At 46.9% G+C, this 27,099-nt stretch overlaps 1 protein-coding gene across 1 annotated transcript in view; it reads left to right on the forward strand.

Moving 5' to 3' along the window:
- The first annotated feature begins 1,610 nt into the window (after positions 1–1,610).
- CAPN14 (calpain 14) overlaps positions 1,611–27,099 on the forward strand; it is a 58,810-nt gene continuing 33,321 nt past the window's right edge. The window contains 20 exon segments of the mRNA XM_036872580.1: positions 1,611–1,622; positions 3,587–3,656; positions 4,516–4,634; positions 4,757–4,893; positions 5,274–5,448; positions 6,063–6,125; positions 7,877–7,962; positions 11,132–11,206; positions 12,178–12,341; positions 13,356–13,404; positions 13,406–13,515; positions 16,093–16,330; positions 17,854–17,890; positions 18,393–18,449; positions 19,793–19,850; positions 22,696–22,760; positions 24,410–24,478; positions 25,138–25,216; positions 25,858–25,974; positions 26,325–26,380. Of these exon segments, the coding sequence (XP_036728475.1) occupies positions 1,611–1,622; positions 3,587–3,656; positions 4,516–4,634; positions 4,757–4,893; positions 5,274–5,448; positions 6,063–6,125; positions 7,877–7,962; positions 11,132–11,206; positions 12,178–12,341; positions 13,356–13,404; positions 13,406–13,515; positions 16,093–16,330; positions 17,854–17,890; positions 18,393–18,449; positions 19,793–19,850; positions 22,696–22,760; positions 24,410–24,478; positions 25,138–25,216; positions 25,858–25,974; positions 26,325–26,380 (1,836 nt within the window).

Here is a 27,099-nt window from a genome sequence, read left to right on the forward strand (position 1 = left end):
TGCAGAAATTTACGTGGCAACTCAAGGTGCACTCTCACATTCTGGGGGAGTCTGGGGGTGTCTGCACTTCTACAGAGATCTGTGGCTGTGTAGTGTCTCACAGAGTCTGATGGAAGATGGGGCAGTTGGGAGTGGGTAGGGAGCTCCATCCGCCAAGTTCTTATTTCTCCAAATGGTCCTGCAATCACCCCAGAGGACCCTCTCACACAGCATCACCAGTGAAGGCAGAGGGCTTCCCTTCTCTCCTTCCCTAACCCCTGCCCCGGCCCCAGTCTACTCTCCCGGTGCACGGTCACTATGGAGACTCCTTAAGGCTGACCTTGATTTTACTTTGTTCCTCAGGGCACTTTGCCCTAGATCCCACATACCCTCCTTGAAAAAGAGCCCTAAAGCCAGCCTGGATGAGGAGGGAGTGGTACTAAGGAGGCCTTTGAAAACAGTTCTCAGCCTAAACTAGTTCCAGGGATGTGATCAGAACAACAGAAGAGCAGCTGAATGGTTGAGAGCTCACAGAAAGTGTTCCTGTCCTTTTCTCCTTTCAGCTTCACATCAAGAGGGGTGGAGAGGGCAGGCTTTACCATTCTTTACATTTTACAAATGAAGAAACATCTATTCATTCATTCATTCAGTCAGTCAGTCAGCAAACACTTATCAGCCACCTCTTTTTTCATAATACAATGATGGGCTCTGCAAATCCAGGAAAAAAAATACTCTTGCCTTCAATATCTCATAGCTGGACCAAGTCCTTCATTGTTTCCTGAAACGCAATGTCTTGGGGTCTTCTATTAAAAACTCAATCTAAATGCAGATAGATATCTAAATGGTAAAAACTTTCAAGATCCTTTCCAACTGTTAATTTTGTAAAATCATTTCCCCTTTTATGAACAGGTCATGATCTGTACATAGAGATGTGGGTTTTCCTATTCATAATCAGTACCCACAAAAGCACCTGAAAACTGCTAAAGAATGCCTGATGTCATCACCTCTAAAAAATGCATTAGAGACCGGACTTTAGCAGAGAGAAGTGGCAAGCCAAATCTTTAGGTCTTTTTGAGACACAAATGTAACTGAAAATGTTGACTCTGTAAAAAAAAAAAAAAAAAAAAAAATCAATAAATCAATTAGAGATAAAATTCTGTTGCATTAAGATAAATTCTCAGTGATGGATTCAATTAACCACATTTTATTCTGTGAATTCCTCCTTGGAGCTTACCCCTGTGCCTAGTGCCACGCAGCAACAATCCACCTAGGTTAGGTAGTGCTTTAGAGCAGACTTCTCTGTAAAGGGCCAGGCTGTAAATATTTTTACTTGTTGGTCATATGATCTCTGCTCTAACTACTCAACTCTGCTTTTGTAATGTATATTGCAAAAGCAACCATGGACAGTACATAAATGGGTAAGTGTGGCTGTGTTTCAATAAAGCTTTATTTACAAAAACCAATGGTGGGCCAGATTTGGCCCATGGACCATAGTTTGCCATCCCCTGCTTTAGAGTTTATTCAAGCCACTTCACATCGTTGTCTCTTTGAGTCCTGAGAGTAGGCACAGTATATGTCATCTCCTTTTTATAGGTAAAGCAACCAGCTCATGCATAGTAAGTGGTCTGCCCATGGCCACACAGGTAAGAGGTGGCAAACCCAGCCACCTGCTGGGTTTTCTAATTCCAAATCTGGCACACCATGAACACTGTACAATGCCTGTTACACAAAAGAAGTATAGTTCTTCCCAAGATAAATCAGGCAGGGCTGATTCTTAGTCTTGTTCTTTTGTTCCGACTGTCAAGAGGATGGAATTGATCATTTTTTCCATCTGATAACTTTTAATCATGTAGACAGAGACATTGTGCAAGGAGCCTAGGTTTCTATTCCAATTTTACCTGAGACAACTCAGTGGGTTGTGGTGAGATGCCAGAGCTCTCTGGAAATCAGTCATCCCGTAGGAGGATTCTACAGGTCCACTGTACCTGTGAGCAGGGACATGCTTCTTATTTCTTTTGTTTCCTTTTCAGAGCCCCGACTCTACCCTTATTGGTGAGTCAAGAGCCAAGTGTGTGTGTCCAGCATGGTACTGTGTCTGCATATAGTAGGTTCTCAGTAAACATCTGAAGGAACTGACCATCAGGGCAGGGACCCGAGGCGTGAAAGAGACCCAGTGTCTCACCTGGTGATGGTGCTCCATGTTCACCAGCCAGTTAACATTCTAAGGCCTCCTGGGGGTCATGAGTACCAGGGATCCCCCCTCCCCACCATAAAGATCTCTCTTGCCCTCAGCATCTACAGAGAAGGCAAGCATAGCCAATGTGGGAAAAGTGAAGGTTGAGGCTCTGACTACTGATTTGCTGAGGACAAATGAATCCCGACCTGAAGAACATGATGGATGAGTCCAACTCCCTCTGGGGAGCCAAGGAAGCTCTCAGGCCAGGCAGCGTGTCTTCAGGCTGCACACGCTAATACCTGTGTCCTGGTTAGTGTGTTCATTTACCAGTCTGCTCCAACATTGCTCACTTACAACAGTTAAAGTGCATTTCCACATATGACCGAGACCCATGTGGCCCTTTGTAGAGAGCTGTGGCAATATGGGAATGAGACAATTTCTTCCACAGCTTGTAACAGAAGACACACAAGAACTTCCAACGGGCTGCATCTGGGTCTAGACTCTCCTGAAGGTGACTTAGGAATACTTCTTTAAAGATAAGGTATGTGTGTGTGTGGCCTCATCCTGAAGAAGCTATTAATCACTTTACAAGTGTTCTTCTCTTCATAAAACGCATCAACAAGTCCTTTAAAAGGCAACGTCTTAGTGTGTTCAAAGGCAATCCAGCTCCCCCAAACTTGGTTAACACACAAGATTTCCCAAACACGGCTAGTGAACAAAATGAAGTCAATCTGTGCTACAGATTCTCCCCTTTTCTGTTCCCTATTCAGCCGTTACCATCAGGGCCTGTAGCCCCCGACTTACTAAGTCCCTACTGTGTGTAAAATTCCCAAGAGAGCCTCCTAAACTAGATGACAGCCAAGATTCTCCTTCTCCCAGAAAATCTTGGGAACTGCTGATGTAGTGAGTCTGTCACACACCTGACCTTGAGGGAAGCGTGCACATGCAAAGATGGAGAGATTAGGGCCTGCTGTGGAGCAGAGACAGCCCCCCACTCCCCCTGCCCCCCCAAGCCTGCATCTCAGCATGGAAGCCAAAGAGGCCGCTAGACTGGGGGTTGGGGGTAGGAAGGAAGAGTAGGGGGAGAATAAGGAGAATGAGAAATCTCTAGGAAAAATTAGAACACTCCCTAAGAGAGGTGCTTCCATTTTTCACAGATGCCCAAGAAAAGGCATTCTTGATACAAGTGCTACTTCTCAATATCTACACGGGGTTCTCCAGGACTCTCACTTAACATGAGCTGCAAGAAGGAATGAGAAATACAGTGGGCAGAATCTGTATGCCTGATTTTCTGGAACAGCCCTGATTTCACATATGTTCTATATTTATGTCCCCAGAAGTCCAGTTTGGGGATATGGGAAACTGTGGTCCTTGTAGCTCCAGGAGCTTCTTTGTTCTCACTCAGAAGGACATTTCTGTTTGTTCCTACAGGAGCTGCACGGCAATCCCCACTTCTATTCTGCCAAGGCCAAAAGGCTGGATCTGTGCCAGGGACTGGTAGGTAAGTCTGCACAGCCCCTGAGACGCACAACTGGCAGTAGCCAGCCCAACCCAGACAAGGCAGAGCTGGGTGGGGAGGAGGGGGATTGAGAGAGCCCAACGGGGGAAATGTCCACCCTGAACTCTACCTTGACATGTTGTCCTTTGATGAGAAAATGATCACAACTTGTCCCCTGAGGATGTGTGGGAATGCCACACCTTGCCTAACGATCATCCTTGTTACCAGTTTACAGGTCTAAGTTTCATCTTTGGAAAATGTGCTCACTCTACCTTAGTCCCTGTAATGAGTCCTTCTTGGCACACCAGTCACTAGATACCCCAGAATCCAAGCAGATCTATCCTCAACCCAACTTTGTTTTTAGAGGAATAGAAAAACCCTTGGCCATGAGGGAAGGCACACGTGTAGTGATACCCATTTCACAGACAGAGAAATGGAGTCCAGAAGGGTTGAGCCTTTCTCAGAAGAACATAAATCAGTTACAGAAGCAGGCCTTAGAAAACTTTGGTTGTGTTTGGGCCCAAGTTCCTGACATTGGGGCAAGGGGAAGCTAAAAGCTGGTCCAGGAATATGGTTCAGTTCTTGGTGTCAAGTCTGGATTCCAGACAATGTTCCCCACCCTCTATTCTGCTCACTCACCATCTTCCTCCCCAATATAGAATTTCCTTTTCCTAAACTAGGCTGCAAGCCCAGAGAGGATAGCAATTGGCGCCAGACATTTCTTGCATGCAGTGAGCCCTCAGTAGATTCGTGTGGACACTTGTAGCATGTGCAGGCCTGTACAGTACAGCCATGCAGACACTGCGGTCTGTGCACGCACGTCCAGCAGATTCATGTGGAGACTGTGTGCTATCCGGCTTAGGCGACTGCTGGTTCTTGGTGGCTTTGCAAGCTCTGACTTTGCACCAGGATATCCTGAGTCGTGTCATTCCCCTGAATCAGAGTTTCACTGAGAAGTATGCTGGCATCTTCCGGTTCTGGGTGAGTGTCCTCCTGGTGCCCCAGCCTGGAAAGAGGGTTCTGGAAGAGTCATGTCTTTGCTCCCTGGGCTGACTATCCTCCATGGCAGTCTTCACTCACCAGCGGGCACTCTCTCCTTCCAGTTCTGGCACTTTGGGAAGTGGGTTCCAGTGGTGGTAGATGACCGACTGCCTGTGAATGAGGCTGGCCAGCTGGTCTTTGTCTCTTCTACCTACAAGAACTTGTTCTGGGGCACTCTTCTGGAAAAGGCCTATGCTAAGTAAGACAACCCCTTTCCTTCCCAGCCCTTCCCACCTCCTCTGCCTCTGTCTCCCTCTCATCAATGTTGAGGGAGGACAAGACGAAGAAGCAGTGAAGTTTCTCACGTGAGAGATGAGGCGTATCTCAGCAAACATAGAGGTCACGCTATCAGAACATGCTTTCAAGAGTCTTACCTTTCCCTGATGGATGGAGTTCTTTAATAGGGTTAGAAACTCTGAGTATATATTTTCTTTTTTTGCCCCTAGGATGGAAGGAAGGAATAGCAGACACATGACTGGGGAATAACCAAGCAGGGGATTCTCTAGACTTGTTTGGACCATCCCAGGCTACAGCATAGACACCCTTCCCTTATCCCATGCTTATGCCTTCCCTGGGCAGGCTCTCTGGCTCCTATGAAGACTTGCAGCGTAAACAGGTATCTGAAGCCCTTGTGGACTTCACTGGAGGGGTGACAATGACCATCAACCTGGCGGAAGCCCCTGGCAAGCTCTGGGACACCCTAACCCGAGCCACCTACAGCAGAACCCAGATTGGCCTTCAGACCCACTCAGGGGTGAGGCTGGGCTGCGCCCTGGCAGGATGGCCTCCTCCGCTGCTCCCATCCCCTTTGTCAACCAGCTGCTGCTCTCACCTCGTGTGGGCCCCCGGACTCCACCAGCTCCCGCACCCAGAGTCCTGACGTTCAAACTAGAACAGCAGAGCTGAGCCCCCGGGGCAGGCGAGAACTCCATAGAATACAGATTGTGTTCAGAGAAGGGAGCTAACAATTCTTGAGTGTCAACCACATGCAAGGCCATTTACCAGCACCACTAGCTGTCGCTGTCAAATTTCATAACAAACAAGAACCCGGAAGTGGAGTAGGAAGCCCTCAGTTCAGCCCTGCCTCTGCTAACGACCGTCGCATCACCTCACATGACTTAGCAGCTCTGAGTCTGTGTTGCCCTCAGGAAGGTGGGGTACTAATCACTGCGGAGTGACACCCTGACTTCTTGAAAGGCTCAAATGAGACTGCAGGTGCTGAAGAGCTTTGAAAACTGTAAGGAAACACAGCATGGGTCTCTCCCATCCCCTCCGCATAAACCCTGGCTCCAGCTAATAAATCCCCCCAACTCCCAAGTTAGCTGTACACAGCAGAGTGCTGACAGGAGCTCTCTGTCTCTGCAGAAGGAGAGAGTGCTGAAGAATGGGCTGGTGCAAGGCCATGCCTATACTCTCCCAGGGATCAGGAAGGTGGGCGGAACCCAGCCCCTCTGTCTCCCTTCAACTTCTCCCTTCTCTCCCGGGCCTTCTCACCGAGGCCTTGCCTCATCTTGGTGAACGTTGGTGTCTGTGCCCAGTCTAGGGGGTGAGTTTTTCTGGTAGGCCTGCCAAAGCAGGTAGTAGGCTCCCCGGACCTCCGTGCCACTTCTCTGGGGTGAAGTGGTGGGTCCAGCCTTTGCCACCTCCATCGCACCATCCCCGCCTCTCTTGACAGTCCCAGCCAATCAGCCACCTAGCCCTGCTGTGCCTCACAACCCTTCTTTGAGCTTCACTTCGCTCTAGGCTGCCATTGATAGCTTTTCTATCTGGGTTTTCCCTCCAGATTCCTGCTTCTTTCCCACATGCTCCTTTTCCCACAATCTCCCAGTTTCCTTCTGATGCTATCCATCTTTTGAGCTCTACTAAACATTGAGAGAAAGATGAACCAGACGGGGACCCTGCCTACAAAGAGCTTACAGTCAAGTATGGAGGCAAACCATATTTGAAATGGATAGGGAAGCAAAGTAGAAACTGAAAGAAGAAAGCAATGGTGAAAGGCTTGAGGGGTTTAGAGGTAGGAGAGAAGACATTTACCTGGTTGGGTTGGAGGGAAATCAGAAAAGACTTTATAGAGGAGGTGACATGGAGTTGGCCCCTGAAAGATGGGTAGATTTGTGTGAGGGGAGAAGGGCCTTCCTGGTGGAGGGAGGGCAGGAGCAAAGCACAGAGATAAGGAATCAGCAGGTTGAATCTTAAAGAACCTCTGCTATCCTCTAGAGAGTGTGACTTCCCCAAAGTCCTCCAATTCCCTTTAACTCTGTTTCAGATTTTTTCAACTCCATTCGCATCTGACTTCTTCTTTCTCTTAGATCTCCATCAGTCATGTTTGTGTGTGTCAAGAACTTTTATTTTCATATTTAGATAACAAAATTTATATTTAAAAATATTTACGTTTATGATTTTATATTTATTTAACAAATGTATTTAACAATATTTAGCACTTAATATGTGATAAATACTGTCCTAACTGCTTTACCAATGTTAACTCAATCCTCACAACAGTCCTATGAGTAGGTGTATTAGTGTCCTAGGGCTACCATAACAAATTGCCACAAGAGAAATTTATTTTTCACAGTGTTTTTTAAAGCCAGAAGTCTGAAATCAATGTGTCCTTAATACCGTACTCACTCCAATGGCTGTAGGGGAGAATCCTTCATGCCTATTCCGGCTTAGGATGGCTCCCAGCATTCCTCAGCTTGGAATGCATAGCTCCGGTCTTTGCCTACATCTTCACACGCCCTTCTCCTCTGTGTCTTTCCCCTTCTCTTCTTTTGTAAGGACTTTTGTCATTGGATTTAGGACCCACCCTAATTCAGGGTGATTTTGTCCCAAGATCCTTAACTTAATTACACCTGCAAAGACCGTTTTTACAAATAGGATCACATTGACAGATTCTAGGTAAACATATCTTTGGAGGAGGGTACCCATTCAACTCACTGCAGTAGATGTGACTATTGGCTTCATTTTACAGATCAGGAAAAGGACACAGAGAGGTTAAGTAACTTGCCTTAGCTCTCACAGCTAGTGAGCAGCAGAGCCATTTTCTCCCCTTTACCAACTCCCAGGGCCTTTGATCGTTCATTTCAAGGGCTCATCTGCAGGCATGAATCTCACCCAGATATCTGCACCATTTGCTATTGGCACTCAGCCCAGCCACCTGGACTGGTTCTCATTTTATACAGGTGACCTCCAAACGTGGACCTGTGTACCTAATCAAGCTGCAGAACCCCTGGGGAAGAGTGGAATGGAAAGGAGACTGGAGTGACAGGTGAACTTCTGAGACCGGCTGGGAGGGGTGAGGACGGGGTAGGTGAAGGCTGCAAAGGAGGCTGCCTTTGGCACACAAATTCAAATGCGTGCTTTTGACATTTTCACATCTGCATCATCACTTAATCATTTTTATAGATGAAAAAATGAAGGCTCAGAAAAACAAGTGGAATATTACTCCAGATAGAATGTACTATACTCTATTTATTATAATTAATAAAGAGAATTGTCGGAGGGACTGAGTCTGTGTGGAGAAATGGCATCCAAAGACTTATATAAATTTTTTTTTTTTTTTGGCTACATTGGGTCTTCGTTGCTGCGCGCGGGCTTTCTCTATTTGCAGCGAGTGGAGGCTACTCTCCATTGCAGTGCTTGGGCTTCTCATTGCGGTGGCTTCTCTTGTTGCGAAGCACAGGCTCTAGGCGCGCAGGCTTCCGTAGCTGTGGCATGTGGGCTCTAGAGTGCAGGCTCAGTAGTTGTGGTGCACCGGCTTAGTGGGCATGTGGGATCTTCCTGGACCAGGGCTCGAACCCGCGTCCCCTGCATTGGCAGGCGGATTCTTAACCACTGCGCCACCAGGGAAGCCCGATTTATATAAATTTTAAAGTGTTGTAGAAATATAGCATCATAATGTTGTTGGTAGTGGTTTGTTTAGGAAAACAAGTGCTTGCCTTTGAGAAAAATGACGGGTTAAATTAACTTTGGTAGCTGTGTGATCTTAGGCAAACTTCTTAATTTCTTTGAACCAGAGGTGTGATGAGGATTAAATAAAATGATGGGCTTTATTCCATAGTGTCTAATCTGCTGTTAGTCTCATCCAGAGCAGTTTTCATTTTAGATATTATATTTTTTAACACTAGAGATACCATCTGAGAATATCTTTCACTTTTCTCTTCATCATGTCCATAGTTCCCTTTACATCCTTGAGAACATGAAGCACATTTATAATGGGTGTTTTAATGTCCTTATCTGCTAATTCCATCATATCTCTCTTATTTCTAGGTCTGTTTTTACTTGTGGTCATGGATCACAGTTTCTTTCTTTTATTTTTTTAAACATCTTTATTGGAGTATAATTGTTTTACAATGGTGTGTTGGTTTCTGCTTTATAACAAAGTGAATCAGCTATACATATACATATATCCCCATATCTCCTCCCTCTTGCGTCTCCCTCCCACCCTCCCTATCCCACCCCTCTAGGTGGTCACAAAGCACCGAGCTGATCTCCCTGTGCTATGTGGCTGCTTCCCACTAGCTATCTATTTTACATTTGGTAGTGTATATATGTCCATGCCACTCGCTCACTTTGTCCCAGCTTACCCTTCCCCCTCCCCGTGTCCTCAAGTCCATTCTCTACATCTGCGTCTTTATTCCTGTCCTGCCCCTAAGTTCTTCAGAACATTTTTTTTTTCTTTTAGATTCCGTATATATGTGTTAGCATACGGTATTTGTTTTTCTCTTTCTGACTTACTTCACTCTCTAGGTCCATCCACCTCACTACAAATAACTCAATTTCATTTATTTTTATGGCTGAGTAATATTCCATTGTATATATGTGCCACATCTTCTTTATCCATTCATCTGTCGATGGACACTTAGGTTGCTTCCATGTCCTGGCTATTGTAAATAGAGCTGCAATGAACATTGTGGTACATGACTCTTTTTGAATTATGGTTTTCTCAGGGTATATGCTCAGTAGTGGGATTGCTGGGTCGTATGGTAGTTCTATTTTTAGTTTTTTAAGGAACCTCCATACTGTTCTCCATAGTGGCTGTATCAATTTACATTCCCACCAACAGTGCAAGAGGGTTCCGTTTCCTCCACACCCTCTCCAGCATTTATTGTTTGTAGATTTTTTGATGCTGGCCATTCTGATTGGTGTGAGGTGATACCTCATTGTAGTTTTGATTTGCATTTCTCTAATGATTAATGATGTTGAGCATCCTTTCATGTATTTGTTGCCCATCTGTATATCTTAGTTGGAGAAATGTCTATTTAGGTCTTCTGCCCATTTTTGAATTGGGTTGTTTGTTTTTTTGATATTGATTTGATATTGGATCACATTTTCTGCTTCTTCATATACATAGTAATTTTTTATTAGATACTGGACATCGTAAATTTAGTTGCTTAGGGATTATTTTGATACTTTGAAGTTTTTTTTTAGGACAGATCTAGGAAAACTTTTAGTTGGGGCCTAACTTGACCCCACTACTAAGGTGTAGACCCTTTGAGTTCTCTCCTAAAGACCCCATGTATACTGTAAGGTCTTTTGACTCTGGCTGGTGGGAATTCAAATGATTTCCAGCCTGGTGTCAGCTCTGGAAATTGTTCTGTGTATAGTCCAGTCTTGTGGGATTTCATTTTACGTATGCACAGATTTTATTTTAGCCAAAGACTCAAGGGAACACCTATGAAGTTCTCTGGAGGTCCTTGTTTAAGTAGCTCCCTCCTCTTGGGCACTTTCCCCAGCAAATTCTAGCTGTCTTGTCTCCCTGAACTTCAGACTCTGTCTCTTCCACTCAGTAAGACTGCTAGGCTCTTTTTGGGTCCCCTTCCCTGCATCACTGTCTAGGGAATTAGTTTCAGGCAGGAGTCTAGGCAATGTTAGGGCTCACTTTATTTGTCTCTCTCCTCTTGGGGTCACAATTCTGTGCTGCCTGCTGTCTAATGTCCAAGAACAGTTGTTTCTTGTATTTTGTCCCATTTTTAGTTGTTTATAGTGGGGAAGTGGTACATGAAAGCCTTACTCCTTTGTGGCCAGAAACAGAAGTCCAAAATGATGGGCTGTGGAAAAAAAACCAATAGCAACATAGGTTCCAATGCTAGTTCTGACATTTAATAACTTTGTGACTGCAAGCATGTGACCTAATCTCTTTTAACCTCAGTTTCCTAATCTCTAAAATGGCAGTAAAAATCCCTACTTTGTAAAGTTGCTGTTAGCCTTAAATGAAATAAAATATGTCAAGAGCCTAGCCCAGAACTTGGCTCAGAGTGAGTGATGAATTAATGTCACACGTTGCTTTCATAATAGAGGATGTGAGATGTAATTGTCTGCAAGCAGTATGAAGATGAGAATAAATAGCTACCCTATAGAGCATTTACTGAATAATTTCTTGCATGTCCCTCTCAATCCTTTCCTTCCCCATGAAAACATTTCTTTTTTGTTTTCAGCTCAAGTATGTGGGAGCTACTGAGCCCCAAGGAGAAGATTCTGCTGCTGAGGAAAGATGATGATGGAGAATTCTGGTATTTGACTCAGAGACTTGGGGCACGTGCCCTGGCTTACATTAGGACATCCATCCAGCAAACGTTTACAGGGTGCCTCATGTATGCCAGGCATCTCTTATACAGAGATCGAGAAGACCCTTTAGGGGCTCATGAGAGCAGAGACCCCTGGCATGGAACTCAGCAGGTGCTCAAAGCAGAGGGTGGGTGTGGCCACTGCCTCCTCTCTGACTTCTGTTTCTTGCCGACTATAAGCCACCGCACCTGTGCCCTCCAGAGCAAAGCAGTACTACTCCCACCCACCCCAAAGCCTCTCACCCCTTTTTATGAAAGGCCACCAGACACCCTGAGCTGATGCTGCTTCTGGGTGTCTGACATGAGACCCACCTGCTCCCCGTTCCTTCCACTTTTCACCCTTACTATTAACTCCCACGCTGTCCCTCTTCTCCCTGTACCAATCCTTTTCAGACTGCTGTGGCCCTTTCGCTCTTGAAGTAGGTGGTCATTGAACTCAAGAGTCCTGCAAATACTGTTATTTCCGTTAACAGATAGTAAACTGAGCTGGTTCAGACAACACGCCTCGGGGCACAACGTTAGCCAATAGGGGCGAAGATTTTTAATCAATTGATGATGAGGAACTGATTTGTGCAATTCTTATTGAACATGTATAAATCAACTGACTAGCTATGAATGCCCCAATTCCACTTTATCACCACCAGCAGCGGCCCAGGAGCATTGTCCTCAGGCAGCCATTGTTGGACGCTGCTTCCAGACACAGGGTGGGGTTTCTTGGTAGCACCACCTGCCCGAGATGGACCCTCACACTGGTCCATCCAGCCCCACTCTCATGGGTCCAAAGCCAGCTCAGCTCTGCGTGGGGGTGTGGAGGATGGGGCCCTGGGTCCAGCAGAGGGCTGGGATGCCCGTTACTTAGTTGCAGCCTCCCTTCTTGTCCTGATGACTGGATGTCATCTCCTTCGTCCTCTATACAGGATGGCACTGCAGGACTTTAAAACACATTTCATGCTTCTGGTCATCTGTAAACTGAGCCCAGGCCTGCTGAGTCAGGAGGTGGGCCAGAAGTGGTCGTACACCATGCTGGAGGGGAGATGGGAGAAAGGGACCATGGCTGGTGGCCCGACAAAGTCACCCCGAGGTGAGCCTGTGCGCAGGAGCCAGGGGCTCTTGGGTCTAAAGTGGCAGCTTCTCCAGGCAAAGGTGGGACTGCAGACAGAGCCACTGCCCAGGGCCCCTGGCTGAAAGTGAGGGGGTTTTGCTGGCCAAGCTGCGTGCACTGGCCCCGGGCTATGTGAACCAGGAAGCTGGGTCACCTTTGTCCTAATTTGCACCAGGGTGTAGAACTCTCAGTCAGGCTGCCTACCTCTTGAGGGTGTATCTTTCCAGAGGGTTCCCTTTCCTAATCGGCACCAGGAGGCCACAAGCGCACAGGCATAGTAGAAGGTTGGGTTACATCTTTCTGTGGTTTTAGGATAAGGTCACTGATATGCTGAAGTAACCACCCCATAACAGGCAGGATTGAAATAGTATTTATATCGTATGTATCGGGCCCTCCTTACCTAGAGTTTGGTAGAGAAACAAAATCAAGGATTCCCAGGTCATCAGGTATAGGAGATGAAGGTGTATACATTCTCCAAGTGGAGAGGTTTGGGGACTGTGTCCCTTTCTCCACAATGGGCCATCTCTTGGGTAGGAAAGATTTGAAGGGGGTAAGATCTCAGCGGGGCCCGGGTGGCCCTGGCTCTGGCTTCATCTCCCCCACAGGGTCCCCCCAAAGGCTGAAGCTGCACATAAGCTAAGGTCCCCGTTAAAATGCTGCTTCCCTGGGACCACAGGCATGTTCTCTTCAGTTAGTTAACAGCCACTGGCCCAGGCAGTGAACGTCTCCAGGACACAAAGCCAGTGCCAGGCAGCGTGCTGGGCAAAAGCTACAGTGGAGAGTAACTCTCAGGTCTGTGTGTCCATAGAAGAACCCGGGGTGGAAGAGGTGGGAGGGACGGGGACAGAGCTGTGGTGAAAGAGACCCCAGCTCTGTCCGGGTGGACCTTGGGTGGGAATCCCGGGGCAGCACGCTGGGTCTGTGCTCCTCTCTGTGGTTTGGCAAGCAAGATGCTAGGGGAGCCTGTCTCACCTTGGCTATGTTCTGCCCCAGACACATTTTGGAAGAACCCACAGTTCCTGCTGTTGGTCTGGAGACCTCAGGAGGTTCCAGATGCCCTGCAGCATGCTCGTGTCCCTGCTCCAGAAGCCCAGGCACAGGCACCACAACAAGAAGCCGCACCTCGCCATTGGCTTCTACCTCTTCAGGGTAGGTGGGCCTCTCATGGAGTCTTATCCTTTCTTCCTGTTTCCTGTCCTCTTTACCATCCATCTCTGTCTACCTACATCCCTCTCTGTCTACCATGGGTACAAATCCTTGGGAATATATGATCTAGAAGGAGCCACCTTCTTGCATTTGAACATCAGTTTCTACATCTGTAAAATGGGGACAATGATATTTATGCAAAAGGTGGAGTAAAGGAAGATCGTGTAGCAGTGCTTATCATTGTGCCTGGCACACAGTTGGTACAATTAATTCTGGTTCCCTTTGTCCCTCTCCAAAAGCCAAGCTTACCTTGCCTCACCCTTTTCTAGAATTTCTGATGATGGATTAAAATGTCACTGACTGGAACAGCAAGTCTTATGGGAGGGGAAGTGGCCTCTGGGTAGAGTCTTCTTGTATACCAGCCTCCATTAGAATTCATGCTTGTGAAAGAGCTGGATTCACTGTCTAATGAGGCCTCTCTTTTTTGTTTTTCAGATGAGCAAGGTGAGTTGCACACTTGCCAGGCTGGCCCTGGTAGGGAGTGATGTCCCGGGTTCACTGAGACTGCAGCAGCCTTATGTAAGGAGCCGCTGGAATGTCTGGCAATAATGCCAACTACCTCTGTGTGTGCAAGTAAAGAGCATCTGCTGTTCTTTTTTTATCCAAGGGCCCCCCAAAGTCCTTATACCTCCGTAGAGAGGTCTGAGCCTGATGCAGAACCAATAAATTTTAGAATCGATTAAATCCCTACATAAATACTTAGGGCTAATATTGAAGACTGTCACAGCATAGGAAGAATGATAAATCACAATCTTGCCTGAGTTATGAAGCCCATAATAAAATAGATCTATAACAGATGGGACATCAGGAGCCCATGCAGCCCACCTACTAGGGGACAAGGGACAAAGGCTGGGAAAACAAAAACAGAAACACAGGCAGGGGACACGAGCAGCTCTGTGTTTCAGCTGCAGTGGCAGCCTAGAGGGATCAGTTGAGAAGGCCTGAGCTATCCCAGCCTCTGAAGGGTGGCAGCTATTCTTTGTTTCCCAAAGAAAACAGGAGTGAAAAACTTAATTTTCTCAGATTGGACTGAATCGAGTAAAAGGGTTTTTGTAAAGAAACCATTTTGCATTGGGTGTCTTGGGTCGGTTTGGGTTTTTTGTTTTCCTCCCAAGGGAATACTGAGTGCTTCCAAAGTTGCCTATTAATTTAAAAAGAAAAAGTTATTTAGTCGGGGAGTGGTGGTGGGATGAATTGGGAGATTGGGACTGACATATATACACTAATATGTATAAAACAGATAACTAATAAGAACCTGCTATATAAAAAAAATAATAAAATTCAAAAAAAAAGTCTAGGAAATAGTATAAATGATGCCAGATCTCAAGATAGACATTGGTAAATCTAGACAAATCTAAAATGCCATGAATTTCTATTAAATTCTACTATTTCATTAAAAAAAAAGCTATTTATATCAAGCCTATTCCTAAATAGAATTGGGTCAACCTACAGTAAAAAGTATAAACAGAACAAAACTATGAACAGGTTACAGAATTCAAAAGGCGAGAAAAAAGTTAGAAATAGATGAGGGATAGGGAAGCAGTTAATTCTACCAGGAACACTAAACCTAGAACAGCTACTACAGCTGATTATAAAATTTAGTTCTGAGATTCCTGGCAGCCAGGGCAAAGACAGCAAAGGGCTGATCTTCTAGTTCTCATTGTCTCAATAAAGAAAGCATGCATCACCAAGAGATACATTTTGTTTCCCCAGCCCTAAGTGGAATCTGGGAAATGTCTTTACGTGGTGGGTAGTGTCTTTATCAGCAACTGTGTGCATCCCCCTTATGGATCTCCCCTCCCTCCATAGTCCTGCATGAGAGCCAAGGGAAGAGGAAGCAAGAGAGAAAAATAGGGCAAAAGGGGGATGTAAAAGAGGGAGGGAGAGAGAAAGAGAGAGTAAAAATATGAGATAAAACAAAACACAAACCAGACCTCTGATTTGGGTCTTCTGAGCTTTGGCCAGTACTCTTTCCCCTTTATGAGGCTGCTTTCACTGAGATGACATGGAATCTCCAGTTGATCTGTATGGAGGGAGATGGCTGGTGGTCCGTCTGTACCTATGAGCATAATCATGTCATAATCAATCTTGAAATTGTAGCACATACATGGAGGCAGCATCAGGAAGTATCAAGAACGTGGACATTGGAGCTCAGCTGCCCTGAATTCCAATCCTGGCTGAGACTCTTACCCGCTAGGTGACTTTGTGCAGATGACCTAACTTGTCTGAACTTCAGACCCCCAACTGTAAAGTGGAAAGTGCAGACACAGTGACATTCCTCACCTCATTTTGTGTATGATATTGTTTTTAACACAAAGTCAAATCAGTCAACATATTTATTCAACCTCATGTAGGGTTCCAGCAAAGGTGCCCACTATGGACGTGTTCTGGTGTTTTCTCTCCACTCCTCATCCCTTTATCTCATCCTCCATTGGGGCAGGTGGGATTTGGCAAATCAGAGGCCACCTTAGTCCTGGCTCCTGGCCAAGGGGCCCAGGCCTGGCCACAAGCCCTGGGTGATCAGCTCAACTGCTGCCCTCTGTCCTCCACCCACAGAGCTATGATGACCAGAGGAGACTGCCTCCCAAGTTCTTCTGGAAAAATGCTCCCCTGAATTGGCCTGAGACGTTTCTCAGAGAGAAGGAAGTGAGTCGGGAGCTGTGGCTGGAGCCTGGGACATACGTCATTGTGCCCTACACATCTGAGTCCCGCCAGGAGTCTGAGTTCGTCCTCAGAGTCCTCTGCAGGAAGCACATCTTTTAGTAAGGTCCAGGCCTCTCCCGGAGGTTGGGGTCCACTCGGGCCAGGGGAGGGGGGCAGGGCGAGGCGGAAATGGTGGAGGACGGGGGTCTCTGTGACCAACACAGGGGACGGGGTGAGCAGGAGAGCAGGGCAGCTGTCTGCGCGGAGACATCCCTCACTTCTTCCTCCCCGCTCTCCTTCTAACAAAGGAACACTCTGCTGGACTTGGAGAGAAAAAGCTAGAACAGGTCTGGCCCCTGCCCTCCAGGAGCTCAAAATCTGGAAAGGACATGGACGTATGAACAGTTATTTATGTTACGCTGTGTCTGGGGCAAGCGTTTATCTGCCCAGGGTGTTTGGAGAGCACCAAGGAGGAGCATCTGAGCCAACCTTCCATGGTCCTGGGGGAAGCAGGGGTGGCTTCAAGGACGTGGTGATTCCTAAGAGATGCACAGGGTTTGTTCAGTTGAGGGGGGCTGTCATCAACCATCAGGCTCAGACGAATCAATATACACTCATCCCAGCCAAAGTTATTACAGGCCTACCTCAGCGATATGGCAGGTTTAGTTCCAGACCACTGCAATAAAGCAAATACTGCGTTAAAGAGAGTCACAGGATTTTTTTGGTTTTCCAGGGCGTATAAAAATTATGTTTACACTGTATTGTAGTCTATTAAGTGTGCAATAGCATTATGTCTTAAAAAAACAATGTGCATACCTTAATTTAAAAATACTCAGGAATTCCCTGGCTGTCCAGTGGTTAGGACTCTGCGCTTCCCCTGCAGGGGCCACAGGTTGGATCCCTGGTCGGGGAACTAAGATCCTGCATGCCGAGTTGTGCGGCCAAAAAAAAAAAAAATTGACTGCTAGAAAATGCTAACCATTGTCTGAGCCTTCAGCGAGGTAGAATCTTTTTGCAATAGTAACATCACTGATCAAAGATCACAGTAACAAATATAATAATGAAAAAGCTTGAAATATTGCGAGAATTACCAAAATGTGACAGAGAGACAGGCAGTGAGCCAATGCTGTTGGAAAAATGGCGCCCATAGACTTGCTCGATGCAGGGTTGCCAGAAACCTTCAATCTGTAAAAAAAATGCAGTAAGGCGGAGCACAGTGAAATGAGGGAGGCCTGTATTTTGCCTATGATTATTCTGACATGACAGCCCTTCATTGCTTAGAACCCAGTTCTTTTTCCATCATATTTCGGGCATAGATAGTTTAACTTGGTCCCAGGCCTCACTGCCTTGTGAGACCACTGAGTCTGAACGTATGAGTGGGAGTAGTTAGATGAGGGTGGGGGAAGGAAAGGGTACACGGGGTGGAGGGCTCCGCTTGAGCAAAGGCCGTGGGGTGAGAACACAGGGCGCGTGGGGAGGTACAGTCGTGTGCTGAGCCATGTGCCAGACTGCATGCTTCAAGGGCAAGTGGGGCATCAGCTTAAGGAACTGGGAAGGTGAGTTCCCAGGGGTGGGAGAATATTGGTCAAAACATTCCCAAAATGATCCCCAAGAAGTAATTCGGTCTTTTCTCCCCCCTCAGTGAAATTGGCCGCAATTCAAGTGTCGTCTTCTCTAAGGTGAGTTGTCAGGTGGAATTCCACATGATGGGGACCGTTTACAGAGCCGGGAAGGGGGGCTTCTCCCCTCACATTCAGGGGTTGGGGGAAGAGGTCTGCAGATCCTGCAGGCCCTACTCTATGGCACACATAGTATGTTATCTATCGTGCCCTAGAAGTATGCAGGTTCTGCTGTTTTTGCACCAAAATAACTGCCCTTCTGATCAGGTCCTTGGCATTGAAGGCCCAGAGCCCCAGATGCATGAGTCACACCTCCATGTTCTTCTGTTTCTCTCTACCTGGTGTTTCTTCTGCCCCTTTCACGGTTTGCTACTTCCCCAAAGCCAGTGACGATTGGAGAAACAGGGATGTGGGTGAGTGCTATGGTAAAACATTTAAACCAGCACTCAAGGTCAGACTCACAGATTTCAGAGGCCTGGGAGCCGTGAGCACATTAGTGAGTGCACGAGAGTCCATTCGTCCAGGGGAATGACCAAGTCCTTCTGTGTGTCTGTTCCTATAGGAAACTGTAGACCAAAGTGAAGGGCAGGATGAATTCTTCACCAAACTCTTTGAAAAGGTAAGTTGAACCAAGGGAGGTAGCAAGGAGCAGGGGACACTGTGGAGCCTATAATTCCATGGAGGGTGGGTTTGCATCTGCCTGACCCTGTGTATAAATTGTGATTTAAGGCTTCCTAGTCTCCAAACTGCCACTTTCTATGAAAGCCCTCAAGGTTTTAGACAAATGAGTAGAGCTGTTGTTTCCAGCAGACTCCTGTAAAATGCATATCCGTTCTTGGAAGCTACATTGATTTGTTGTAGGAAAAACAACTTTAATTTTTAATCCCTGTGACGATGGAATATGGCGGAGGTGAGACTCAGTGTTGGGAGGAGTGGGTGGAACGTGGCAATGGTGAGCCCTGGGGGGTCTGGGGGAGGGAAGCCCAGGGAGAAGACCCCATGGGTGGGTTGGGGGCGGGGTGGGACTGGTAAGAGGCATTGGGGAGGAGGAGGGCTACCCACCTGGTCCCTTCCAGTTCTTTCCTTGGGCTGACCCAGGTTTGAGCACCAGCAAGAGGCCACCCGTCCCTAACCTGCAGGGCACTAAATACATTTAGGAGCAGGGCAAGAAACCTGGGCCTGCCATCTGAGTGATGTCATCACAACTGGAAGAACATGAACCCCCTGTGTAAGTAACACTCCTGATTTCATTCCCAAGTTGCCTGCCCTCCCATCTTCTCTCATCTTCACCACTGGCGTTTTGCTTAATGTCGTCAGAGAGGATACATCAGAATCTTATGTGTGTTGTTTATAAAAGTTTTCCTCCATACCAGGGGTTTCCATACATTTTCTGCAGCAGTCCTTTTTATCAAATGGGATCTGACAGAGAAACCTAACATATATAAAACAGATAAATATGAACAGATAACTTATAGCCATTTTATAAGTTCAAATTTATGGTACTTGTTTTGCATTAATATGTTCTAAAGTTAAATGTTCATGTAAAGGGTTGCTTTTCTGAACTCTAAAATGGAAATCTGGACTCTTGGCTAAGGATAGTTTATTAATAATAAAACTGAAACCCAATTGCTGAACTTTCAAAGCATCTCTATAGAACCCAGTTTGAGAATCACCCCTATTAGTCTACCTCTTAAGAGTCCTGCCCTGCTGGGGTGCTCTGAACTTGGCACCCAGTTAAACTGTTGTAGAAGTTCTTATGAAATTCCAGATTTAGTTGTATGTCTAGTCATGTTCCTTATGTGCAGGAAAACGGCATCACTTATTCTGCCCAGAAATGACATATGTGCCACCCTGAGCAGATGTGGGAGAGGCCTTTCCCAGCCCCCTTTAGCTGTGGGCCCTCTGCATCTAACGAGCCTTCAGCAATGATGATTTTCTTCTACCACTCTGCTTCTGCTCTAGCATCCAGAAATAAATGCAGTCCAACTGCAGAAGATCCTGAACCACATGCCCTGGTCAGGTGAGTATTTCAGAGTCATCCTGTAGGACTCAGGGGACACAACTTTTCTGAACTCTGGGTCTATTTCTCTTTCTCCTGGTGGGACACGTGAATGCCCACTGGTCACCCCAGGAGCTGTGTCTTATACCAGGGTGGGTCGTGTGGTCTGACAAAGAGGTAGAGGAATTTATGCAGCTTAGAGAATTGTTCTTTTTTTTTTGCTTAGTTGAGTGTGTAAAGATAGATGGCAGTGAAAATGAAGATTTCTGCTAGTTTGCTAGTTTGAGAAGAATAGCTGAATATTTCTTTCTTGGCATATAAAGTCCATGTGGAAGAATGGCATTCATTTTCTCAACCCGGCAAATAAATATTAAGTATGGACTAGCTTACCAGGGAGCTCTCTGAGGAGCTCATATTTAAATTGATTAACCCACAGAAATCTGATAGGAAGGAGCACATCGCGTAGGAGAACTGCAGATGGGCGGTGTGAATGCCTTTGTATGAAGCTTGGGATAAATCATCAGGAAAGCTTAAAGCCCATATAAAAGTATTTTTTTTAAATTTAATTATTTAATTAATTTATTTATGGCTGTGTTGGGTCTTCGTTTCTGTGCGAGGGCTTTCTCTAGTTGTGGCAAGGGGGGCCACTCTTCATCGCGGTGTGCGGGCCTCTCACTATCGCGGCCTCTCTCGTTGCGGAGCACAGGCTCCAGACGCGCAGGCTCAGTAATTGTGGCTCACGGGCATAGTTGCTCCGCGGCATGTGGGATCCTCCCAGACCAGGGCTCGAACCCGTGTCCCCTGCATTGGCAGGCAGATTCTCAACCACTGTGCCACCAGGGAAGCCCCATATAAAAGTATTTTATGTGTATATTTTGAGTGAGAAAAACATGATTTTGAAGAGTAAACCAAACAGTTAAAGGGTATTTGCTACCTGAAACATGTGATTGCTTCTCCTTTACATGAAGCCAAGATTTCAAATCCAAACACACTCAGAAACTGTATAATTTCCAGATGGTTTCTCAAAGCCAAACTTGGGTATCATAAAAGAGCCAGAAAGGGAGACTCTAGAAATTATACAATATGAGATGCGGCCCCTCCCTACCCCTCCTCAAAAAAAAATTGTAAAAGAGATGGCTTCTGCACATTAAAATTTTTAAGGCATTAATCCCAAGTATGCAAAATGATTTTTGAAAGAATGGATGGACACATTGTTTTCATTTATTCCTACAAGAGGGTTTCTGGTTGATAGATCGGAGAGCTACTATAGCTTTTGGCAAAATAGTTGGTAAAGTCTCCCATAATAAATGATGAAATGTGGGTTGGAAAGTTGCAGTATGATTCACAAGTTTTATCATCATCCCAAGAGTTATATAAATATGAACCCAGAGAGATAATTCTATGTTATGGGTCAGAGCCTATACGTTTTAGATATTTAGTTGAGAGTCTCTGTATTCTGCCCTTGGTCCCCTTACACTTCCTCAACTTTTATCAATGGCTTGGAAGAAGACATGGCATGCAAGCTTATCAGATCCACAGATGGCACAGAACTGGGAGGAATAATTAATATAATAGCCAACAGAATTGAAATTCAGAATGCTCACCACAAGCTGTGCCCAAGCCAAAAAGATGAAATGTAGTCAGGGTGGTAATTAAAAACTGCCATTTTATAATATTTAAAAAATCAGTTGCACAAGTTCCTAACAGAAGAGACCTCATCTTTGTGGCAGTTAATTTGAAAGCTATCTGGTTAATTTAGTTGGCCTTGAGCTTAACATGTGCTAATAGTTTCAAGTTGCTGCTAAATAAGCTAATCCAAATTCAGGCGGTATTTAATGGAAGCATTCAGTGTGTGTTTTTGAAATTGTGTTCCAAGAAATGTTAGAAACCAAGAGGTTTTAGTAAGTGTTCCATGAAGTAAAATGGGTTAGATTCTATGGTCAATTGTGCTTAGGAAATTCTGCATTTAACAAAATTTCAACATTGGCTCCTGTACACTGATCACGTGCTAAGGTACATGGTGATGGAGACAAGGGTCATAGATACAGAATACTTCAAATGTATTTGAACTCAAAACCCTTTCTCTGCAAAACATCTCCCTTGGAACCTAATTTGGGAAATGCGGACTGAAAATTTTGTAAGTGATAGACCCACTGTACTCTGCTTAATCCACCTGCGGCTGCAGGAGTGCATTCCAGTCTTGGTACCACGTTTTAGGGAGACGCTGGCAAAGCATAGTGCGTAGAAGAGGGAGGTGGGGATTTAGAAACCATATCATCTGGGGAACCGATGGAGAAAGGTTTAGATGTTTAGAATGGAGGAGAGGAGTCGAAGAGGGGACAAATACCTGTTCATGCTTTTCTGGAGGTAGAACTAGGACTAGTGAGTGAGTTTTACAGGAGCTTCCTTTGGAATTAACATGAGAAATTTCTCCTGACTTGGAGCTATGGATCCATGTGAAAAAGTGAGCTCCCAGAACCGACAGGCCATCTGTCAGGACATCTGAGATTGTCTCCCAGTTTGGGTGGGAGCTTGAAAAAGGTGCCCTTTCAGACTGGGGAGCCTGTGACTCTATCGTCCTGTCTGCCCCCACCCCAGCCCTCTGATACACAGGGCCATGTTCGTCTGACCTACTGTGAAGCAAAACCAGAATGTTCTCTGCAGGGTTTTACTGTGTTACTAGGGTGTAGGAATCCCCTCTAAGCCTTCTCTCTCTGTCTCCACTGTTCTCATTCTTCCTGCCCCAACGTAAATGGTGGTCATTGGACCCTATGGCCGGCCTAGACAGCACTGTCTCTTCCTGTTCAGAAAAGGGCCATGAAGTCCTGGGGCCACCCCCATGCAGACTCTTTCTGTTCCTTCACAGGTCTAAGGAGCGAACAGCCTCTCTTCAGCCTCGAGGCCTGCCAGGGGATCCTGGCCCTACTGGATGTACCTTTTTGGGTTTGTGGGAGGATGCATTCCGCTGTTTGAGAGCTTTGCCCTGGAGCCAGGCTGCCTGGGGTTGAATCCCAACCCTAGCTCTTATGACGTCTGTGATCTCCGACTAGTCACTTAGCCTCACTGTGCCCCAGGTCCTCATGTGCAGCCCAGAGATGGTATTAAAACCTATTCTGGGGCTTCCCTGGTGGCGCAGTGGTTAAGAATCCGCCTGCCAACGCAGGGGACACAGGTTCGATCCCTGGTCTGGGAAGATCCCACATGCCACGGAGCAACTAAGCCCGTGCGCCACAACTACTGAGCCCACGCGCCTAGAGCCCATGCTCTGCAGCAAGAGAAGCCACTGCAATGAGAAGCCCGTGCACCCCAACGAAGAGTAGCTCCTGCTCACTGCAACTAGAGAAAGCCCGTGAGCAGCAACGAAGACCCAAAAAATCGCAGCCAAAATACAAAAAAAAACCCCAAAAAACAAAACCTATTCTGTAAGATTGGTATGTGAATGCAAATGAGATAACCCATGTAAAGTGCTTAGGACAGAACTGTCATCGAAAAGTGATCGATATTGTTATTAATAACAATAAGCTTACTTCCTGATAGCGAGGAGGAGGCAGCTGCAGGGTGGCGGTTAGTAACAATTCTCCAGGTTACAAGAAGCTTTTACAAGAGCCTCAGGGTCCTGAGTTTTCCATTTGGTGATGGGGCAGCAGCTGCCCCATTTACAGATCAGGAAACCAGAGCTTGGGGAGTTCCATGACATGCCGCGAAATCAGCTTTCCTCGTTCTTAACACTGTCATTTTTCTAGCAAACCGTCTGCCTTAAGTTATTCGGAGTTTAATTACCCACACCACAGAGAGGCACATAGAATGGATACTGTGAGAGGGGTTGCAAATATGAAGAATGTTGGCAGAGACTTTGCAGAGGCTGCGGGCAGTGTGGGATGGTGGTCAGGTATGCAGGCATTGGGGCAGGTCCCAGCCTTGTCACCAGCTGTATGAACTTGGACAAGATCATGCTCTCTGAGCCCTCATTTCCTCATCCATAACAGGGAGGAGTTAGTACCTACCTCACGTACTAGGTGAAAATGAAGTTCCATAGGTCAAGTGTAGAGCTCAGTGCTAGGCCCGCCATCAGGGCTCAAAGAGAAGTGGTGTGTCATGGTGTTTCTGAGCCAGTCTCTCTGATGCAGGGGTACTTGGACGTGATCTACAGGGCTAACCATTCAGCTTTTAACTGTTCCTAAAATGACTAAATACAAGAGGCATCCTTAGTCACCCTGTGCCTGACTCCTTCCATGAGTTGGTTTTGACAACAATGAAAAAAAGAGTTACTGTTTTTTATTTAAATCGCATCAGATTGGCCATGTCAGAATACCCTGCTTCACTAAATGGTAACTGTCATCATCACCATCATCAGACCATCCTCTCCTCCCAGTGCTGCTGTGTTCCAGCTCATTCTGTCCCTTCCTAGTAAGGGCCGGGGAGCCCTGGGCTGGACTGATCAGTCAAGGGAGGCCAGCTAGGGACAGCTAACATTGAATGGGGTGTCCCAAAGTGCACATTGCTGTGTGGAGGGCCCATCACTGCCTCCAGAGGTGTGGACAAAACTCCCCTGGCGGCTTTGACCTTAACCCTGCTATCAGCTTAATGCGTCCGGCACCGTGAGTATCCAGGAATTCAGGGACCTGAGGAAGCAGCTGATGCTCTATCAGGTAAGAACAAGTGTTCACCATGCCTCCCACGGGACGGTGCAGAAATGGCAATTCTGCAAAACTATAAGGTACCTCTCTCCCTTTCAGCCCTTTCTACCCAACCACTCACCCAATCTTCCCTAATGTCCTTTTAGTGTTTCCTCCTTTCTCTCCCAAACTCAGAGAGCCTGTTGCAATAGTCTTCTGAATTTTTAAGGCGACATCTGATCGCATCGCTTCCTTACTAAAAATTTTTTGAGACTCCCCGTGGCCTTCAGTCGAGTTCACACTCCTTAGCATGGCATTTACAGTCCTTCATAAATTGGCTCCCTCCTACTTTTCCAATCATTACTCACAACTCTCCTCCTGTCTCCTGAGTCATAAGGTTGGAAGCCCTTCAAAATTTGGATGGCGTGCTCAGATTAGGCACGTTTACCTGTCCCCAGACTCTCCATCCCCCGTAACAGAAAGACCGCGTCCTCTCACAAGCCTTAAGGAGAACGGGGAGAGGAGGTGGCATCCTGGAGGGACCCCCTGCCCTATTCTTGTCTAGGCAGCCGGGCCTACTGGTGGAGCTCACACTCAGCAGTCCTGCAGCCTTGACACTGGGGTGTGAGGGGCTCTCAGGTGGGGCTTGGAAACGCCTGGCTTCCTTAGCCTTTGGTGTGGGCTCTTTGCAGGAGGTTTTCCACAAGCAGGACACTAACCGCTCAGGATGCCTGAACTGGGCCCAGCTGTGGGCTGCCATGAGGGACACGGGTAGGCCCGGTGGGTGGGGAGCTGGTGCTGCAGGGCGTACACCAGGCAGGGGATGGGGCGGGGGGGTGGGGGTAAGTGGTGCTGGGCAGGGCATGTGGCGTCCTGCAGTCTTCTAATGAGCAGAGTTACTCCCCGAGTTCAGAGGCCCAGAGACCAGGATCCGTGAATAACTAAACCATTGATTATTATCACTATGATCACAGCTAACATTTATTGAGGGTTGGCACATGTATACTCGCATTTAATCTTTGCCAACACCCTGTTATAATCCCCACTTCACAGAGGAAGAAATTGAAGCTCAGAGAAGTTCACTTGCCTGGGGCTTAAATCCAGGACTCCCAGACTCCAAGGCAGATGCTCTTGACCACTAAGCAGACTACCTCCTGCCTTCAAGGCCAGTAACCCATGTGATAAAAAGATCCTCATGCTGGTTGCCTAGGGGACAGGGATGGAGAATGGAGAGACAATAAAATGAATAGGCTAAATAATTGAACAATTCACAATGAACCGTGTAAAAGAAGATCTTAGGCTATTAGGATTCAGGTCCCGGAAGTGGAGGGACAATTTAAGGGGCCTCAGGCGGGAAGGGAGCTGGATATGAGGTTTCCGGCACCCACGGTGGGAGCCCTTGTTCAATGCAGGAATCGTGCTCAGTGATGACGTCTGCCGGCTGATGCTTATCCGCTACGGTGGCCCTGACCTCCAGATGGACGTCGTCGGCTTTGTCCGCTTGATGCTGCGTGTGGAGAACATGGAGTGTGAGCTGGGGGGAAGGAGGGAGGGCCCGGGCTTCCTCTGCTCTCGTCGTGGATTGCCCACCTGTCTCCAGTTCAAGCACGAGACAGGACTGTTGTCGGTGCGGGGAGCTCCGGGGAACGCTGGCTCTGTGCCTGTGAAACCCAGCTGCATCTACCCGAACTAACTTATGCCCTGTCTGCTCCAGGGCAAAGGTGTGAGGTGGCTCGCTTAGAACAAGTGTGGCGTGTGTGATTGCACAGAGGCCGAGATTGGCTTCCTGGGTGAGGACCCATACGGGAGGAGCTAGTCCCCCTTGTTTCCAACACATACACACGCATTAGCTGTGTTCTTTTCTACTGCATTTTCACAGACGTCTTCCAAAACTTGACCCAAGATGGCAAAGTGATATACCTCCAGAAGCCAGAGGTAAGACCTTCTCCATGGGGTCGATTCACGTCATCTTAGGGAGCAGTGGCCACTGCTGGTTCAGGGGCTTGTAAAGGAGAAGGGTTCTGGGTGCCCTTCATTCTGCTGAGCTCACGATGGAGCACTGTATTCATTGCACGTATTCATGGGTGCCTCACATATGACTGGGCAGCCACTGTGTGCCAGGCACATGTGAAGGTACAAGTGTTCGTTGAATGAATGAGGTGACACGCTGAGGAGAAAACAGCTCTGTGTCTGACGCTGGTTGTCTTCCCTGATCATTCAAGCTGCACGGATTTACTGAGCACCTGCTATGGGCCAGATGTGGAGACACTGGAGTCTGGAGTTGAATCATCTGCCCTTTCTGTCTAAAACACATCCTCTGTTTGGGCTGCTTAGAAAGAGACTAATAAAAGCTGGGGTTTCTTCCTTGACCTCAGATGTTCAGTTTATGGAATAAGCTTCTAAGATATAGGGACCCTCAGCGTGTATCTACCCTCAGTCACTCCCATATTTGAGTGTGAAGGTGGGATGCAGGTGGAGGGGCAATGGTTAGAACTTCTGAGCCCATACCCAAGCACAGATCCCCAAGGACACCTGATCCCAAGCGATCCTTCCATAGCGACATACTCAGCACTGAGAGAGCAGGACAGCCATCACAGAGGCAACTGACACAGGGCAGCGCACAGCTTGAGCAGTCTCCTAGAAAGCAACGTGCT

Source organism: Balaenoptera musculus, chromosome 13, assembly GCF_009873245.2.
Source record: "Balaenoptera musculus isolate JJ_BM4_2016_0621 chromosome 13, mBalMus1.pri.v3, whole genome shotgun sequence".
Classification (NCBI taxonomy): Eukaryota; Metazoa; Chordata; class Mammalia; order Artiodactyla; family Balaenopteridae; genus Balaenoptera; species Balaenoptera musculus.